At 52.6% G+C, this 20,942-nt stretch overlaps 1 protein-coding gene across 1 annotated transcript in view; it reads left to right on the plus strand.

The window, feature by feature from the left end:
• The window catches only part of LOC140387107 (multiple epidermal growth factor-like domains protein 8), a 190,466-nt gene that overhangs the window by 145,896 nt on the left and 23,628 nt on the right, over positions 1-20,942 (plus strand). Inside the window, exon 10 of the mRNA XM_072470117.1 lies at positions 12,374-12,531. Within this exon, the coding sequence (XP_072326218.1) occupies positions 12,374-12,531 (158 nt within the window). The remainder of the gene's footprint in view (positions 1-12,373; positions 12,532-20,942) is intronic.

Here is a 20,942-nt window from a genome sequence, read left to right on the forward strand (position 1 = left end):
CCGCTCCTTACTGAACCCCTCCTCTCTCTCCACTCCTTAATGAACTCAGGCCTCTTTCTCCAATCTTTAATGAACACCCGCCTCTCTCTCCGCTCTTTAATAAACTCCCGCCTTGCTCCTCTCCTTACTGAACTCCTGCCTCTCTCCCCACACTCTTCACTGAACTCCCTGCTCTCTCTCCGCTCTTTAATGAACTCCCGCCTCTCTCTCCGCTCTTTAATGAACTCCCGCCTCTCTCTCCGCTCTTTAATGAACTCTCGACTCTCTCTCCGCTCTTTATTGAACTGCCTCCTCTCCACTCCTTACTGAACACCCGCCTCTCTCTCTACGCTCTTTAATGAACTCCCGCCTCTCTCTCCGCTCCTTACTGAGCTCCCGCCTCTCTCTCCACTCTTTACTGAACTCCCGCCTCTCTCTCCACTCCTTACACATCTTTCGCCTCTCTCTCCGCTCCTGAATGAACTCCCGCCTCTCTCTCCGCTCCTTACTGAACTCCCGCCTCTCTCACCGCTCCTTACTGAACCCCTCCTCTCTCCGCTCCTTAATGAACTCCCGCCTCTTTCTCCAATCTTTAATAAACTCCCGCCTCTCCCTCCGCTCCTTACTGAACTCCCGCCTCTCTCTCCGCTCCTTACTGAACCCCTCCTCTCTCTCCACTCCTTAATGAACTCAGGCCTCTTTCTCCAATCTTTAATGAACACCCGCCTCTCTCTCCGCTCTTTAATAAACTCCCGCCTTGCTCCTCTCCTTACTGAACTCCTGCCTCTCTCCCCACACTCTTCACTGAACTCCCTGCTCTCTCTCCGCTCTTTAATGAACTCCCGCCTCTCTCTCCGCTCTTTAATGAACTCCCGCCTCTCTCTCCGCTCTTTAATGAACTCTCGACTCTCTCTCCGCTCCTTATTGAACTGCCTCCTCTCCACTCCTTACTGAACACCCGCCTCTCTCTCTACGCTCTTTAATGAACTCCCGCCTCTCTCTCCGCTCCTTACTGAGCTCCCGCCTCTCTCTCCACTCTTTACTGAACTCCCGCCTCTCTCTCCACTCCTTACACATCTTTCGCCTCTCTCTCCGCTCCTGAATGAACTCCCGCCTCTCTCTCCGCTCCTTACTGAACTCCCACCTCCCTCTCTGCTCCTTACTGAACCCCCTCCTCTCTCTCCACTCTAATGAACTCCAACCTCTTTCTCCGCTCTTTAATCAACTCCCGCCTCTCTCCTCTCCTGACTGAACTCCCTCTTCTCTCTCCACTCCTTTCTGAACTCCCGGATCTCTCTCCAGTCCTTACTGAACTCCCGCCTCTCTCTCCGCTCCTTAATGAACTCCCGCCTCTCTCTCCGCTCTTTACTGAACTCCCGCCTCTCCCTCCGCTCCTTACTGAACTCCCGCCTCTCTCTCCGCTCCTTACTGAACCCCTCCTCTCTCTCCACTCCTTAATGAACTCAGGCCTCTTTCTCCAATCTTTAATGAACACCCGCCTCTCTCTCCGCTCTTTAATAAACTCCCGCCTTGCTCCTCTCCTTACTGAACTCCTGCCTCTCTCCCCACACTCTTCACTGAACTCCCTGCTCTCTCTCCGCTCTTTAATGAACTCCTGCCTCTCTCTCCGCTCTTTAATGAACTCCCGCCTCTCTCTCCGCTCTTTAATGAACTCTCGACTCTCTCTCCGCTCCTTATTGAACTGCCTCCTCTCCACTCCTTACTGAGCTCCCGCCTCTCTCTCCGCTCCTTACTGAACTCCCGCCTCTCTCTCCGCTCCTTACTGAACCCCTCCTCTCTCTCCGCTCCTTACTGAATTCCCGCCTCTCCGCTCCTTACTGAACTCCCGCCTCTCTCTCCACGCTCTTTAATGATCTCCCGCCTCTCTCTCCACTTCTTACTGAACTCCCGCCTCTTCTCCGCTCCTTACTGAACTCCCGCCTCTCACTCCGCTCCTTACTGAACTCCCGCCTCTCTCTCCGCTCCTTACTGAACTCCCGCCTCTCTCTCCAATCCTGAATGAACTCCCGCCTCACTCGCCGCTCCCTGCATCTCTCTCTGCTCCTTAATGAACCGCCTTTCACTCCATTCTTTAATGAACTCCCGTCTCTTGCTCCACTCTTTAATGAACTCCCACATAGTTAAACTCCCACCACTCTCTCTGCTCCTTCAGGAGTTCAGTTCCCTAGGAGTTCCCTAAGGAGCGCAGGGAGTTTAATGAACTCCCTCCTCTCTCTCTGCTCCTTGCTGAACTCCCTCTTCTCTCTCCACTCCTTTCTGAACTCCCGGATCTCTCTCCGCTCCTTAATGAACTCCCGCCTCTCCCTCCGCTCCTTACTGAACTCCCGCCTCTCCCACCGCTCCTTACTGAACCCCTCTTCTCTCCGCTCCTTAATGAACTCAGGCCTCTTTCTCCAATCTTTAATGAACACCCGCCTCACTCTGCGCTCATTAATAAACTCCCGCCTCTCCCTGCGCTCCTTACTGAACTCCCGCCTCTCTCTCCGCTCCTTACTGAACCCCTCCTCTCTCTCCGCTCCTTAATGAACTCAGGCCTCTTTCTCCAATCTTTAATGAACACCCGCCTCTCTCTCCGCTCTTTAATAAACTCCCGCCTTGCTCCTCTCCTTACTGAACTCCTGCCTCTCTCCCCACACTCTTCACTGAACTCCCTGCTCTCTCTCCGCTCTTTAATGAACTCCCGCCTCTCTCTCCGCTCTTTAATGAACTCTCGCCTTTCTCTCCGCTCTTTAATGTACTCTCGCCTCTCTCTCCGCTCCTTATTGAACGGCCTCCTCTCCACTCCTTACTGAACACCCGCCTCTCTCTCTACGCTCTTTAATGAACTCCCGTCTCTCTCTCCGCTCCTTACTGAGCTCCCGCCTCTCTCTCCACTCTTTACTGAACTCCCGCCTCTCTCTCCACTCCTTACACATCTTTCACCTCTCTCTCCGCTCCTGAATGAACTCCCGCCTCTCTCTCTACTCTTTAATAAACTCCCGCCTTTCTCTCCGCTCCTTACTGAACTCCCACCTCCCTCTCCGCTCCTTACTGAACCCCCTCCTCTCTCTCCGCTCCTTAATGAACTCTCGCCTCTCTCTCCACTCTAATGAACTCCCACCTCTTTCTCCGCTCTTGAATGAACTCCCGCCTCTCCGCTCTTTAATGAACTCCTGCCTCTCTCTCCACTCTTCAATGAACTCCCGCCTCTCTCTCTCCGCTCTTTAATGAACTCCCGCCTCTCTCTCCGCACCTTACTGAACTCCCACCTGTCTCTCTGCTCTTTAATCAACTCCCGCCTCTCCCTCCGCTCCTTACTGAACTCCCGCCTCTCCCACCGCTCCTTACTGAACCCCTCCTCTCTCTCCACTCCTTAATGAACTCAGCCCTCTTTCTCCAATCTTTAATGAACACCCGCCTCTCTCTCCGCTCTTTAATAAACTCCCGCCTTGCTCCTCTCCTTACTGAACTCCTGCCTCTCTCCCCACACTCTTCACTGAACTCCCTGCTCTCTCTCCGCTCTTTAATGAACTCCCGCCTCTCCGCTCTTTAATGAACTCCTGCCTCTCTCTCCGCTCTTTAATGAACTCTCACCTCTCTCTCCGCTCCTTATTGAACTGCCTCCTCTCCACTCCTTACTGAACACCCGCCTCTCTCTCTACGCTCTTTAATGAACTCCCGCCTCTCTCTCCGCTCCTTACTGAGCTCCCGCCTCTCTCTCCACTCTTTACTGAACTCCCACCTCCCTCTCCACTCCTTACACATCTTTCGCCTCTCTCTCCGCTCCTGAATGAACTCCCGCCACTCTCTCCGCTCCTTACTGAACTCCCACCTCCCTCTCTGCTCCTTACTGAACCCCCTCCTCTCTCTCCACTCTAATGAACTCCAACCTCTTTCTCCGCTCTTTAATCAACTCCCGCCTCTCTCCTCTCCTTACTGAACTTCTGCCTCTCTCTCCACACTCTTCACTGAACTCCCGCCTCTCTCTCCGCCCTCTTTAATGAACTCCCGCCTCTCCCTCCGCTCCTTACTGAACTCCCGCCTCTCACTCCGCTTCTTACTGAACTGCCGCCCCTCTCTCCGCTCCTTACTGAACCCTCCCTTCTCTGCTCCTTAATGAACTCCCTCTTCTCTCTCTGCTCCTTACTGAACTCCCGCCTCTCTCTCCACTCCTTACTGAACTCCCGCCTCTCTCTCCGCTCCTTATTGAACTCCCGCCCCTCTCTCCGCTCCTTATTGAACTCCCGCCTTTCTCTCTGCTTTTTACTGAACTCCCGCCACTCTCTCTGCTCTTTAATTAACTCCCGCCATTCTCTCTGCTCTTTAATGAACTACTGCCTCTCTCTCCGCTCTTTCATGAACTCCCACCTCTCTCTCCGCTCCTTACTGAATTCCCGCCTCTCCGCTCCTTACTGAACTCCCGCCTCTCTCTCCACGCTCTTTAATGATCTCCCGCCTCTCTCTCCACTTCTTACTGAACTCCCGCCTTTTCTCCGCTCCTTACTGAACTCCCGCCTCTCACTCCGCTCCTTACTGAACTCCCGCCTCTCTCTCCGCTCCTTACTGAACTCCCGCCCCTCTCTCCGCTCCTTACTGAACTCCCACCTCCCTCTCCGCTCCTTACTGAACCCCCTCCTCTCTCTCCGCTCCTTAATGAACTCTCGCCTCTCTCTCCACTCTAATGATCTCCCACCTCTTTCTCCGCTCTTTAATCAACTCCCACCTCTCTCCTCTCCTTACTGAACTTCTGCCTCTCTCTCCACACTCTTCACTGAACTCCCGCCTCTCTCTCCGCCCTCTTTAATGAACTCTCGACTCTCTCTCTGCTCCTTACTGAACTACCTCTTCTCTCTCCACTCCTTTCTGAACTCCCGGATCTCTCTCCAGTCCTTACTGAACTCTCGCCTCTCTCTCCGCTCCTTAATGAACTCCCGCCTCTCTCTCCACTCTTTAATCAACTCCCGCCTCTCCCTCCGCTCCTTACTGAACTCCCGCCTCTCTCACCGCTCCTTCCTGAACCCCTCCTCTCTCCGCTCCTTAATGAACTCCTGCCTCTTTCTCCAATCTTTAATGAACACACGCCTCTCTCTCCGCTCTTTAATAAACTCCCGCCTCTCCCTCCGCTCCTTACTGAACTCCCGCCTCTCTCTCTCCGCTCCTTACTGAACCCCTCCTCTCTCTCCGCTCCTTAATGAACTCAGGCCTCTTTCTCCAATCTTTAATGAACACACGCCTCTCTCTCCGCTCTTTAATAAACTCCCGCCTTGCTCCTCTCCTTACTGAACTCCTGCCTCTCTCCCCACACTCTTCACTGAACGCCCTGCTCTCTTTCCGCTCTTTAATGAACTCCCGCCTCTCTCTCCGCTCTTTAATGAACTCTCGCCTCTCTCTCCGCTCCTTATTGAACTCCCTCCTCTCCACTCCTTTCTGAACACCCGCCTCTCTCTCTACACTCTTTAATGAACTCCCGCCTCTCTCTCCGCTCCTTACTGAACTCCCGCCCTTCTCTCTCCGCTCCTTACTGATCCCCCTCCATCTCTCTGCTCCTTACTGAACCCCCCCCTCTCTGCTCCATACTGAACTCCCGCCTCTCTCTCTGCTCCTTACTGAACTCCCGCCTCTCTCTCCACTCCTTACTGAACTCCCGCCTCTCACTCCGCTCCTTACTGAACTGCCGCCCCTCTCTCCGCTCCTTACTGAACTCCCCCTTCTCTGCTCCATACTGAACTCCCGCCTCTCTCTCTGCTCCTTACTGAACTCCCGCCTCTCTCTCCACTCCTTACTGAACTCCCGCCTCTCACTCCGCTCCTTACTGAACTGCCGCCCCTCTCTCCGCTCCTTACTGAACTCCCCCTTCTCTGCTCCTTAATGAACTCCCTCTTCTCTCTCTGCTCCTTACTGAACTCCCGCCTCTCTCTCCGCTCCTTACTGAACTCCCGCCTTTCTCTCTGCTTTTTACTAAACTCCCGCCACTCTCTCTGCTCTTTAATTAACTCCCGCCTTTCTCTATGCTCTTTAATGAACTACTGCCTCTCTCTCCGCTCTTTCATGAACTCCCACCTCTCTCTCCGCTCCTTACTGAATTCCCGCCTCTCCGCTCCTTACTGAACTCCCGCCTCTCTCTCCACGCTCTTTAATGATCTCCCGCCTCTCTCTCCACTTCTTACTGAACTCCCGCCTCTTCTCCGCTCCTTACTGAACTCCCGCCTCTCTCTCCGCTCCTTACTGAACTCCCGCCTCTTCTCCGCTCCTTACTGAACTCCCGCCTCTTCTCCGCTCCTTACTGAACTCCCGCCTCTCTCTCCGCTCCTTACTGAACTCCCGCCTCTCTCTCCGCTCCTTACTGAACTCCCGCCTCAGTTTCCGGTCTTTACTGATCTCTCGCCTCTCACTCCGCTCCTTACTGAACTGCCGCCTCTCTCTCCGCTCCTTACTGAACTCCCGCCTCTCTCTCCGCTCCTTACTGAACTCCCGCCTCTCTCTCCGCTCCTGAATGAACTCCCGCCTCACTCTCCACTCCTTACTGAACACCCGCCTTTCTCTCCGCTCTTTAATGAACTCCCGTCTCTTGCTCCACTCTTTAATGAACTCCCACCTCTCTCTCTGCTCCTTACTACACTCCTGCCTCTCTCTCCGCTCTTTAATGAACTCCCGCCTCTCTCTCCACTCTTTAATGAATACCCGCCTCTCTCTCTGCTCCTTACTACACTCCCGCCTCTCTCTCCGCTCTTTAATGAACTCCCGCCTCTCTCTCCGCTCTTTAATGAACTCCCGCCTCTCTCTCCACTCTTTAATGAATACCCGCCTCTCTCTCCTCTCTTTAATGAACTCCCTGCTCTCTCTCTGCTCCTTACTGAACTCCCGACTCTCACTCCGCTCCTTATTGAACTCCCGCCTCTCTCACTCCGCTCCTTATTGAACTCCCGCCTCTCTCTCTGCACTTTAATGAACTCCCGCCTCTTTCTCCCTCCGCTCCTTACTGAACTCCCGCCTCTCTCTCATCACTCTGAAATGAACTCCCGCCTCTCCCTCCGCCCTGTAATGAACCCCCGCCTCTCTCTCCACTCGTTAATGAACTCCCACCTTTCCTCTTTTTAAAGGAATGATTGCCACTGTCTGAGGAACCCTTGCACAGACCCTCGCAAGACAAACTTTATCCTCTCCAGCTTGATGAACCCTGCCATGTCCAAACTTCCACACAAGGGGGCTTTGCATCCCTCCATAGTAGTGTGGTAGTATGCATTAGGGGTCATGTGGGACTGTGAAGCCGTGATGTCATTGGCTGACAGATCCCGGGTCCTGGTTGGCTGTTGACCTCTAGCTCCGCCCTGAAGGCGGAGTATAAGAACCAGGAGTTCTCCCCCGCAGGCCAGCCTGTTGCTGAACTGCGGGGAACAAGTCACGCTTAATAAAGCCTCATCGACTTCATCTCTATTCGTCTCTCGTGAGTCTTTGTGCGCTACAAGTAGCAAAATCCTCCGCCGGGCTACCAGGGACGCAAAGGCCAGAATACCAGCCTCTTTCGCCTCCTGCACTCCCGGATCATCTGATACCCCAAAGAATGCTAATCCCCAGCTCGGCTTGACCCGGGCATTCACCACCTTGGACATAGTCCTCGCAAAACCCCTCCCAAAACCCATCCAGTGCTGGGCATTACCAGAACATATGGATGTGATTTGCTGGGCTCCCCAAGCATCTCCCACATCTGTCCTCCACCCCAAAGAACCTACTCAACCTCGCCCCTGTCATATGCGCTCTGTGAGTAACCTTGAACTGTATTAGGCTGAGCCTGGCGCAAGAGGAGGAATAATTAACCCTACTCAGGGCATCAGCCCACAGACCCTCATCTATCTCCTCCCCAAGCTCCTCCTCCGACTTGCCCTTTAACTCCTCGACCGAGGCGTCCTCCTCTTCCTGCAGCTCCTGATAAATCGCCGAAACCTTGCCTGCTCCAACCCATACACCCGAAATCACCCTGTCCTGAATCCTACTGGATGCAGCGGGAATTCCCTCACCTGCCGCCTCACAAACACCCTCACTTGCATGTACCTATAAGCGTTTCTCGGGGGTAACCCAAACATCTCCTCCAGCGCCCCTAGGCTCGCAAATGTCCCATCGATGAACAGGTCCCCCATTCTTCTAATCCCCGCCCAATGCTAGCTCCGAAACCCCCCATCCATCCTTCCCGGGACGAACCGATGGTTCTCCCGAATCGGGGACCAAACCGAGGCCCCCACCTTGCCCCTGTGTCGCCTCCACTGCCCCCAGATCTTCAGCGTCGCCGCCACCACCGGACTCGTGGTGTTCCTTGTCGGCGAGAGCGGCAGCGGTGCCGTCACCAGCGCCCTCAGGCTCGTGCCCACACAGGACGCCATCTCTAACCTCTTCCACGCCGCCCCGTCTCCCTCCATTTCCCACTTACGGATCATCGCCACATTGGCTGCCCAATAATAGCCACACAGATTCGGCAGCGCCAACCCCCCCTGTCCCTGCTACGCTCCAGAAACACCCTCTTCACCCACGGGGTCTTATTCGCCCACACAAATCCCATGATGCTCCTGCTTACCCATTTGAAAAAGGCCTTGGGGATCAAAATGGGAAGGCACTGGAACACCAAGAGAAACCTCGGAAGGACCGTCATTTTTATCGACTGCACCCTACCCGCCAATGAGTGTGGCAGCATATCCCATCTTTTAAAATCCTCCTCCATCTGCTCCTCCAACCGCGTCAAATTGAGCTTGTGCAGGGCCCCCCAACTCCTAGCTACTTGAACCCCCAGGTACCGAAAGCTCCTTTCCGCCCTCTTCAGCGGCAACTCGTCTATCCCCCTTCCCTGGTCCCCTGAGTGCACCACAAAGAGCTCACTCTTCCCTACATTGAGTTTATATCCCGAAAAATCCCCAAACTGCCTAAGGATCCGCATGACCTCCGCCATCCCCTCCACTGGATCTGCAACATACAACAACAGGTCATCAGCATACAACGACACCCGGTGTTGCTCTCCGCCCCGAACCAATCCCCTCCATTTCCTGGACTCCCTCAGTGCCATGGCCAGTGGCTCAATTGCCAGTGCAAACAACAAGGGGGATGAGGGGCACCCCTGTCTCGTCCCCCGGTACAGCCGAAAGTACTCCGACCTCCGCCGGTTCGTAGCCGCACTCGCAACCGGGGCTCTTTATAGCAGTCTGCCACCCGATCAAAGGCCTTCTCTGCGTCCATAGCTGCCACTGCCTCCGCTTCCCCCTCCACCGAGGGCATCATAATCACATTGAGGAGCCTCCGCACATTTGTATATAGCTGCCTACCCTTCACAAATACCGTCTGGTCCTCATGAATCACCCCTGGGACACAGTCCTCAATTCTCGTAGCAAGCACCTTCGCCAGCAACTTAGCGTCAACATTGAGGAGCGAGATCGGTCTATACGACCCAAATTGCAGTGGATCCTTGTCCCGCTTCAAGATCAAAGAAATCAGCGCCCTGGACATTGTCGGGGGCAAGGTCCCCTCCTCCCTCTCCTTATTAAAAGTCCTCACTAGCAACGGGCCCAGCTGGTCCATGTATTTCCTATAAAATTCAACCGGGAACCCATCCGGCCCCGGGGCCTTCCCCGCCTGCATGTTCCCCAATCCTTTAACCAGCTCCTCCAGCCCAATCAGTGCCCCCAAACCTGCCACCTGCTCCTCCTCCACCCTCGGGAACCTCAGCTGATCTAGGAATCGTCGCATCCCTTCCTCCCCCGCTGGGGGCTCAGACCTGTACAGATCCCCATAGAAGTCCCTAAATACCTTGTTTATTCTCACTGCACTCCTCACCGTATTCCCCCCTCTATTCCTAACTCCACCAATCTCCCTCGCTGTCTCCCTCTTACGAAGCTGATGTGCCAGCATCCGAGTCGCCTTCTCCCCATACTCATAAACCGCCCCTTGCGCTTTCCTCTGTGCCTCTGCTTTCCCCGTGGTCATCAAGTCGAATTCCGTCTGGAGGTTCCGTCGCTCCCTCAGTAGCTCCTTCTCGGAGGCCTCTGCATAACTCCTGTCCACCCTTAAAATCTCCCCCACCAACCTCTCCCTCCCCTCTTTCTTCTCCCTGCGGGCCCTAATGGAGATTAGCTCTCCCCTGACCACCGCCTTCAACGCCTCCCAGACTACCCCCACCTGCACCTCCCCGTTGTCGTTGGCCTACAAGTATCTTTCAATACACCCCCGCACCCGCCCGCACACCCCCTCATTCCCCCCCCCCCATTACATCAAGCTTCCTACCTCCAGATCCAGAATCCGACCCAGCATGCGTTTCATAAATCCGGAATCATCCCAATTCGGGGCATATACGTTCAGTACCACCTGCACCCCCTGCAACCTACCACTCTCCATCACATATCATAGATTATAGAATTTACAGTGCAGAAGGAGGCCATTCGGCCCATCGAGTCTGCACCGGCTCTTGGAAAGAGCACCCTACCCAAGGTCAACACCTACACCCTATCCCCATAAGCCAGCAACACCACCGAACACGAAGGGCAATTTTGGACACTAAGGGCAATTTAGCATGGCCAATCCACCTAACCTGCACATCTTTGGATTGTGGGAGGAAACCGGAGCACCCGCACACACTGGGAGGATGTGCAGACTCCGCACAGACAGTGACCCAAGCCGGAATCGAACCTTGGACCCTGGAGCTGTGAAGCAATATCAACATCCATTATCCACTACAATATTCAGTGCCTCGAACGACACCCGCTTCCCCACCAGTGTTGCAACCCCTCTGTTCTTCACATCCAGCCCTGAATGGAAGACCTTCCCTACCCATCCCTTTCTCAGCCTAACCTGATCTGCCACCTTCAGATGTGTCTCCTGGACCATAACCACGTCTGCCTTCAGTCCCTTTGAGTGCGCGAATACCCGGGCCCTCTTGACTGGCCCGTTCAGGCCCCTCATGTTCCAAGTTATCAGGGGGCTACTCGACTAGCCATCTCCTTTTCTAGGCCAGCCACGTGCCCGCGCCTCCCGCACCCTCCAGTCCCCCAGGCGGCGGACCCCCACCAGAACCACCTCTCCTACTTCCAACTCCCCTTTGGCCAATTCAGCAGCAACCCAGATCACTCCCCTCCCCCCCGCTAGATCCTCATCTAGCCATTTTGCTCCCCCCATGACACTCCCGTAAGTCAGCTGACTCCTGCTGACCCCAGCCTCACCCGCCATTCCATCGGCCCCCCAGTGTGAGAATCCCCCCCGACCCTTGGCAGTCAGTGTGCGCTCCTCTCCAGCACCGCCCTTCCCCCCCCCCCCCCCAGGCCCCGCCTCCATCCTTCCCTAGCGCGTGGAAAAGCCCGCGCTTTCCGTCTGGGCCGGCCCCGCCCCCTCTGGCGCAGCTCCTTTTTGCAGCCTTAACCAACTCCCCATCCCCGGGCCTCCACCCCCCCTTCCTCCGCGGGGCCCTGCCCCTCCAACACCGGCGCCCACACTCTCCCACAGCCCCCACATCAAATCCATTCACCCATCCCCACCCCGCACCAAAACAAACAGAACATTCCCCAAACACAGTAAACATCCCCCCACGACAAACCCTCAGTTTGAGTCCAACTTTTCAGACTGGATAAAGTTCCATGCCTCATCAGGCGTTTCAAAATAGTGGTGCCGATCTTGGAACGTGACCCACAATCGCGCTGGCTGCAGCATCCCGAACTTCACCCCCTTCCGATGGAGAACCGCCTTAGCCCGGTTAAAACCAGCTCTCTTCTTAGCCACCTCCGCACTCCAGTCCTGGTAAATACGGATCTCCGTGTTCTCCCACCTGCTGCTCCGTTCTTTTTTGGCCCAACTCAGGGCACACTCTCTGTCCATAAAGCGGTGGAACCTCACCACTTCAGCCCTTGGCGGCTCGTTGGCTTTGGGTCTCCTTGCCAGGACCCGATGAGCCCCATCCAGCTCCAGGGACCTCGGGAAAGCTCCCGCGCCCATCAGCGAATTGAGCATCGTGCTCATATATGCCCCGGCATCGGGCCCCTCCACTCCTTCAGGGAGACCCAGAATCTGAAGATTCTTCCTCCTCGACCTATTCTCCAGGTCCTCAAATTTTTCCTGCCACCTCTTCTGCTGCGCCTCCACCTTCACCGTCAGGCCCAAGATCTCGTCCTCGTTCTCCGAGGCTTTTTGCCGCACCTCATCACTGTCCTCATCAAACACTCCCAGGACAGGCACATCACGGGGTAACTCAGTAAACCTCCCTCTAAATTGTCCCTATCAAACATTCCCAGGAAGGGTACACGAGGTTAGAGATAGAGTGAAGCTCCCTTTACAGTGTCCCCATCAAACACTCCCAGGAAAGGTATAGTACGGATTCAGCCTCATCATTAGATGTTAAGGGTTGGAATTTGTTTTGCTTGTCTTTTCTCAGGGCGAGAGAGTAAATCTTTCCGAGGACGTTATTCCCATGTTGCCGCGGTGATGAATGGAAATATCCTGCTGGTTGTCGGGGGATACAGCGGTCAACCTATGGGTGATCTCATAGCCTACAAGGTTCCAATATTTGTGTCTCAAGTGCTGGTGCAAAATGTAAGTACAGATTGCCTGTTTGGTGGAATATCACATCCGCCATGTGAGCATGGCTTAAGCAACTGGGGGGACCAGCGAGTCACGAAGGACCGTGAGGAACCACAAAGTCGAGAGTAAAAGTGGACTCGGGATGAAATGTAGCATCTTGTAGGAACCTCAAAGAGGGTACTGAAAGTGATATGGGGGTGGAGGATGCACTAACACACATTCCTTGTAACTGGCATATAGTCTGAGACTGTTAAAACTGATCTCTACACTGGCGAAACCTGAAAAGGACACAGCTTGGTGTCAGCTGGAAGTTGCACTCGTCATCCCCGGGTCTCAGATGGCATGTCAGACAGGGCCCCTTCCATTTGGGATTGGATGACTGACACGCCTCCCTCTTGGCTCCCGGCCCTGTCTAGGGCGGGGTGTCAGACAAAGAACAAAGAAAAATTACAGCACAGGAACAGGCCCTTCGGCCCTCCAAGCCTGCGCCGATCCAGATCTAAACTATCACCTATTTTCTATGGATCTGTATCCATCTGCTCCTGCCCATTCATATATCTGTCTAGATACATCTTAAATGACGCTATCGTGCCCGCCTCTACCACCTCCGCCGGCAATGCGTTCCAGGCACCCACCACCCTCTGCGTAAAGAACTTTCCACGCACATCTCCCTTAAACTTTTCCCCTCTTACCTTGAACTTGTGACCCCTAGTAATTGAGTGCCCCACTCTGGGCAAAAAGCTTCTTGCTATCCACCCTGTCTATACCTCTCATGATTTTGTAGACCTCAATGAGGTCCCCTCTCAACCTCTGTCTTTCTAATGACAATAATCCTAATCTACTCAACCTCTCTTCATAGCTAGCGCCCTCCATACCAGGCAACGTCCTGGTGAACCTCCTCTGCACCTTGGGGGATGTAAAAGGGGAGGCGGAGTTGCGCTACTTGTTCGGGAGAATATCACAGCTATACTGCGAGAGGACACCTCCGAGGGCAGTGAGGCTATATGGGTAGAGATCAGGAATAAGAAGGGTGCAGTCACAATGTTGGGGGTATACTACAGGCCTCCCAACAGCCAGCGGGAGATAGAGGAGCAGATAGGTAGACAGATTTTGGAAAAGAGTAAAAACAACAGGGTTGTGGTGATGGGAGACTTCAACTTCCCCAATATTGACTGGGACTCACTTAGTGCCAGGGGCTTAGACGGGGCGGAGTTTGAAAGGAGCATCCAGGAGGGCTTCTTAAAACAATATGTAAACAGTCCAACTAGGGAAGGGGCGGTACTGGACCTGGTATTGGGGAATGAGCCCGGCCAGGTGGTAGATGTTTCAGTAGGGGAGCATTTCGGTAACAGTGACCACAATTCAGTAAGTTTTAAAGTACTGGTGGACAAGGATAAGAGTGGTCCGAGGATGAATGTGCTAAATTGGGGGAAGGCTAATTATAACAATATTAGGCGGGAACTGAAGAACATAGATTGGGGGCGAATGTTTGAGGGCAGATCAACATCTGACATGTGGGAGGCTTTCAAGTGTCAGTTGAAAGGAATACAGGACAGGCATGTTCCTGTGAGGAAGAAAGATAAATACGGCAATTTTCGGGAACCTTGGATGACGAGTGATATTGTAGGCCTCGTCAAAAAGAAAAAGGAGGCATTTGTCAGGGCTAAAAGGCTGGGAACAGACGAAGCCTGTGTGGCATATAAGGAAAGTAGGAAGGAACTTAAGCAAGGAGTCAGGAGGGCTAGAAGGGGTCATGAAAAGTCATTGGCAAATAGGGTTAAGGAAAATCCCAAGGCTTTTTACACGTACATAAAAAGCAAGAGGGTAGCCAGGGAAAGGGTTGGCCCACTGAAGGATAGGCAAGGGAATCTAAGTGTGGAGCCAGAGGAAATGGGCGAGGTACTAAATGAATACTTTGCATCAGTATTCACCAAAGAGAAGGAATTGGTAGATGTTGAGTCTGGAGAAGGGGGTGTAGATAGCCTGGGTCACATTGTGATCCAAAAAGACGAGGTGTTGGGTGTCTTAAAAAATATTAAGGTAGATAGGTCCCCAGGGCCTGATGGGATCGACCCCAGAATACTGAAGGAGGCTGGAGAGGAAATTGCTGAGGCCTTGACAGAAATCTTTGGATCCTCGCTGTCTTCAGGGGATGTTCCGGAGGACTGGAGAATAGCCAATGTTGTTCCTCTGTTTAAGAAGGGTAGCAAGGATAATCCCGGGAACTACAGGCCGGTGAGCCTTACTTCAGTGGTAGGGAAATTACTGGAGAGAATTCTTCGAGACAGGATCTACTCCCATTTGGAAGCAAATGGACGTATTAGTGAGAGGCAGCACGGTTTTGTGACGGGGAGGTCGTGTCTCACTAACTTGATAGAGTTTTTCGAGGAGGTCACTAAGATGATTGATGCAGGTAGGGCAGTAGATGTTGTCTGTATGGACTTCAGTAAGGCCTTTGACAAGGTCCCTCATGGTAGACTAGTACAAAAGGTGAAGTCACACGGGATCAGGGGTGAACTGGCAGGGTGGATACAGAACTGGCTAGGCCATAGAAGGCAGAGGGTAGCAATGGAGGGATGCTTTTCTAATTGGAGGGCTGTGACCAGTGGTGTTCCACAGGGATCGGTGTTGGGACCTTTGCTGTTTGTAGTATATATAAATGATTTGGAGGAAAATGTAACTGGTCTGATTAGTAAGTTTGCAGACGACACAAAGGTTGGTGGAATTGCGGATAGCGATGAGGACTGTCTGAGGATACAGCAGGATTTAGGGGCGACCTGAGAGAGGTATACAAAATTATGAGGGGCATAGACAGAGTGGATAGTCAGAGGCTTTTCCCCAGGGTAGAGGGGTCAATTACTAGGGGGCATAGGTTTAAGGTGAGAGGGGCAAGGTTTAGAGTAGATGTACGAGGCAAGTTTTTTACGCAGAGGGTAGTGGGTACCTGGAACTCGCTACCGGAGGAGGTAGTGGAAGCAGGGACGATAGGGGCATCTTGACAAATATATGAATAGGATGGGAATAGAAGGATACGGACCCAGGAAGTGTAGAAGATTGTAGTTTAATCGGGCAGTATGGTCGGCACGGGCTTGGAGGGCCGAAGGGCCTGTTCCTGTGCTGTCCATTTCTTTGTTCTTTGTTCTTTGTTGTTCTCCAAAGCATCCACATCCTTTTGGTAATGTGGCGACCAGAACTGTACGCAGTATTCCAAATGTGGCCAAACCAAAGTCTTATACAACTGTAACATGACCTGCCAACTCTTGTACTCACTACCCCTTCCGATGAAGGAAAGCATTCCGTATGCCTCCTTGACCACTCTTATCGACCTTCAGGGTACAATGGACCTGAACACCCAGATCTCTCTGTACATCAATTTTCCCCAGGGCTTTTCCATTTACCGTACAGTTCGTTCTTGAATTGGATCTTCCAAAATGCACCACCTCGCATTTGCCCGGATTGAACTCCATCTGCCATTTCTCCGCCCAACTCTCCAATCTATCTATATTCTGCTGTATTCTCTGACAATCCCCAACACTATCTGCTACTCAACCAATCTTAGTGTCATCTGCAAACTTGCTAATCAGACAGTCGCCTCTGACTGGGATGGTCTGTCGGACATGCCATCCCCCATCTAAGATTGGGTGTCAGATACGGTCCTCTCCTTCTAGGGTGGGGTGACAGACATGGCCCCCCTTCCTACACTCACCCCCCATCGCTGTCGAGGGCGGGGGTGTCAGACAAGGCTCCACTTCTGGGATGTTGGCTAGTTCTGCACCTGTCTGGGACGATGACTCGATCTGGCTCCTGTCTGGGACGATGGCCCAGTCTGGCTCCTGTCTGCGTTCATGGCCCAGTCTGGATCCCGTCTGGGACGATGGCCCAGTCTCGATCCCGTCTGGGACGATGGCCCAGTCTGGCTCCTGTCTGGACGATGGCCCAGTCTGGCTCCTGTCTGGGACGATGGCCCAGTCTGGCTCCTGTCTGGGACGATGGCCCAATCTGGCTCCTGCCTGGGACGATGGCCCAGTTTGGCTCCTGTCTGGGACGATGACCCAGTCTGGCTCCTGTCTGGGACGATGACCCAGTCTGGCTCCTGTCTGGGACGATGGCCCGGTCTGGGACGATGGCTCAGTCTGGCCCTTGTCTGGGATGATGACTCAGTTTGGCTCCTGTCTGGGATGATGGCTCGGTCTGGTTTCTGTCTGGGACGATGGCCGTCTGGCTTCTTTCTGGGATACATCAGACCTAGGAGCAGAATTAGGCCATTCAGCCCATCAAATCTGCTCCACCATCCAATCATGGCTGATATGTTTCTCATCCCAATTTTCCTGCCTTCTCCCGTAACCCCTGATCCCCTTATTAATTAAGATCTCTGACACCTTCCGGGGCAGGTGTGACCTGTATAAGATGGACGGGTTGCATCTAAACCGGAGAGGCATAAATATCCTGGCGCGAGGTTTGCTAGTGTCACACGGGAGGGTTTAAACTAGTATGGCAGGGGGGTGGGCACGGGAGCAATAGGTCAGAAGGTGAGAGCATTGAGGGAGAACTAGGGAATAGGGACAGTGTGGCTCTGAGGCAGAGCAGACGGGGAGAAGTTGCTGAACACAGCGGGTCTGGTGGCCTGAAGTGCATATGTTTTAATGCAAGGAGCATTACGGGTAAGGCAGATGAACTTAGAGCTTGGATTACTACTTGGAACTATGATGTTGTTGCCATTACAGAGACCTGGTTGAGGGAAGGGCAGGATTGGCAGCTAAACGTTCCAGGATTTAGATGTTTCAGACGGGATAGAGGGGGATGTAAAAGGGAGGCGGAGTTGCGCTACTTGTTCGGGAGAATATCACAGCTATACTGCGAGAGGACACCTCAGAGGGCAGTGAGGCTATATGGGTAGAGATCAGGAATAAGAAGGGTGCAGTCACAATGTTGGGGGTATACTACAGGCCTCCCAACAGCCAGCGGGAGATAGAGGAGCAGATAGTTAGACAGATTTTGGAAAAGAGTAAAAACAACAGGGTTGTGGTGATGGGAGACTTCAACTTCCCCAATATTGACTGGGACTCACTTAGTGCCAGGGGCTTAGACGGGGCGGAGTTTGTAAGGAACATCCAGGAGGGCTTCTTAAAACAATATGTAAACAGTCCAACAAAGAACAAAGAACAAAGAAATGTACAGCACAGGATCAGGCCCTTCGGCCCTCCAAGCCCGTGCCGACCATACTGCCCGACTAAACTACAATCTTCTACACTTCCTGGGTCCGTATCCTTCTATTCCCATCCTATTCATATATTTGTCAAGATGCCCCTTAAATGTCCCTATCGTCCCTGCTTCCACTACCTCCTCCGGTAGTGAGTTCCAGGCACCCACTACCCTCTGCGTAAAAAACTTGCCTCGTACATCTACTCTAAACCTTGCCCCTCTCACCTTAAACCTATGCCCCCTAGTAATTGATCCCTCTACCCTGGGGAAAAGCCTCTGACTATCCACTCTGTCTATGCCCCTCATAATTTTGTATACCTCTATCAGGTCTCCCCTCAACCTCCTTCGTTCCAGTGAGAACAAACCGAGTTTATTCAATCGCTCCTCATAGCTTATGCCCTCCATACCAGGCAACATTCTGGTAAATCTCTTCTGCACCCTCTCTAAAGCCTCCACATCCTTCTGGTAGTGTGGCGACCAGAATTGAACACTATACTCCAAGTGTGGCCTAACTAAGGTTCTATACAGCTGCAACATGACTTGCCAATTCTTATACTCAATGCCCCGGCCAATGAAGGCAAGCATGCCGTATGCCTTCTTGACTACCTTCTCCACCTGTGTTGCCCCTTTCAATGACCTGTGGACCTGTACTCCTAGATCTCTTTGACTTTCAATACTCTTGAGGGTTCTACCATTCACTGTATATTCCCTACCTGCATTAGCCCTTCCAAAATGCATTACCTCACATTTGTCCGGATTAAACTCCATCTGCCATCTCTCCGCCCAAGTCTCCAGACAATCTAAATCCTGCTGTATCCTCAGACAGTCCTCATCGCTATCCGCATTCCACCAACCTTTGTGTCGTCTGCAAACTTACTAATCAGACCAGTTACATTTTCCTCCAAATCATTTATATATACTACAAAGAGCAAAGGTCCCAGCACTGATCCCTGTGGAACACCACTGGTCACAGCCCTCCAATTAGAAAAGCATCCCTCCATTGCTACCCTCTGCCTTCTATGGCCTAGCCAGTTCTGTATCCACCTTGCCAGTTCGCCCCGATCCCGTGTGACTTCACCTTTTGTACTAGTCTACCATGAGGGACCTTGTCAAAGGCCTTACTGAAGTCCATATAGACAACATCTACTGCCCTACCTGCATCAATCATCTTAGTGACCTCCTCGAAAAACTCTATCAAGTTAGTGAGACACGACCTCCCCTTCACAAAACCGTGCTGCCTCTCACTAATACGTCCATTTGCTTCCAAATGGGAGTAGATCCTGTCTCGAAGAATTCTCTCCAGTAATTTCCCTACCACTGAAGTAAGGCTCACCGGCCTGTAGTTCCCGGGATTATCCTTGCTACCCTTCTTAAACAGAGGAACAACATTGGCTATTCTCCAGTCCTCCGGGACATCCCCTGAAGACAGCGAGGATCCAAAGATTTCTGTCAAGGCCTCAGCAATTTCCTCTCCAGCCTCCTTCAGTATTCTGGGGTAGATCCCATCAGGCCCTGGGGACTTATCTACCTTAATATTTTTTAAGACACCCAACACCTCGTCTTTTTGGATCACAATGTGACCCAGGCTATCTACACCCCCTTCTCCAGACTCAACATCTACCAATTCCTTCTCTTTGGTGAATACTGATGCAAAGTATTCATTTAGTACCTCACCCATTTCCTCTGGCTCCACACATAGATTCCCTTGCCTATCCTTCAGTGGGCCAACCCTTTCCCTGGCTACCCTCTTGCTTTTTATGTACGTGTAAAAAGCCTTGGGATTTTCCTTAACCCTATTTGCCAATGACTTTTCATGACCCCTTCTAGCCCTCCTGACTCCTTTCTTAAGTTCCTTCCTACTTTCCTTATATGCCACACAGGCTTCGTCTGTTCCCAGCCTTTTAGCCCTGACAAATGCCTCCTTTTTCTTTTTGACGAGGCCTACAATATCACTCGTCATCCAAGGTTCCCGAAAATTGCCGTATTTATCTTTCTTCCTCACAGGAACATGCCTGTCCTGTATTCCTTTCAACTGACACTTGAAAGCCTCCCACATGTCAGATGTTGATTTGCCCTCAAACATCCGCCCCCAATCTATGTTCTTCAGTTCCCGCCTAATATTGTCATAATTAGCCTTCCCCCAATTTAGCACATTCATCCTCGGACCACTCTTATCCTTGTCCACCAGTACTTGAAAACTTACTGAATTGTGGTCACTGTTACCGAAATGCTCCCCTACTGAAACATCTACCACCTGGCCGGGCTCATTCCCCAATACCAGGTCCAGTACTGCCCCTTCCCTAGTTGGACTGTTTACATATTGTTTTAAGAAGCCCTCCTGGATGCTCCTTACAAACTCCGCCCCGTCTAAGCCCCTGGCACTAAGTGAGTCCCAGTCAATATTGGGGAAGTTGAAGTCTCCCATCACCACAACCCTGTTGTTTTTACTCTTTTCCAAAATCTGTCTACCTATCTGCTCCTCTATCTCCCGCTGGCTGTTGGGAGGCCTGTAGTATACCCCCAACATTGTGACTGCACCCTTCTTATTCCTGATCTCTACCCATATAGCCTCACTGCCCTCTGAGGTGTCCTCTCGCAGTATAGCTGTGATATTCTCCCGAACAAGTAGCGCAACTCCGCCTCCCCTTTTACATCCCCCTCTATCCCGCCTGAAACATCTAAATCCTGGAACGTTTAGCTGCCAATCCTGCCCTTCCCTCAACCAGGTCTCTGTAATGGCAACAACATCATAGTTCCAAGTAGTAATCCAAGCTCTAAGTTCATCTGCCTTACCCGTAATGCTCCTTGCATTAAAACATATGCACTTCAGGCCACCAGACCCGCTGTGTTCAGCAACTTTTCCCCGTCTGCTCTGCCTCAGAGCCACACTGTCCCTATTCCCTAGTTCTCCCTCAATGCTCTCACCTTCTGACCTATTGCTCCCGTACCCACCCCCCTGCCATACTAGTTTAAACCCTCCCGTGTGACACTAGCAAACCTCGCGGCCAGGATATTTATGCCTCTCCGGTTTGGATGCAACCCGTCCATCTTATACAGGTCACACCTGCCCCGGAAGAGCTCCCAGTGGTCCAGAAAACGGAAACCCTCCCTCCTACACCAGCTGTTTAGCCACGTGTTTGTCTGCTCTATCTTCCTATTTCTAGCCTCACTGGCACGTGGCACAGGGAGTAATCCCGAGATTACAACCCTCGAGGTCCTGT

The sequence above is a fragment of the Scyliorhinus torazame genome, chromosome 12, assembly GCF_047496885.1.
Source record: "Scyliorhinus torazame isolate Kashiwa2021f chromosome 12, sScyTor2.1, whole genome shotgun sequence".
NCBI lineage: Eukaryota > Metazoa > Chordata > Chondrichthyes > Carcharhiniformes > Scyliorhinidae > Scyliorhinus > Scyliorhinus torazame.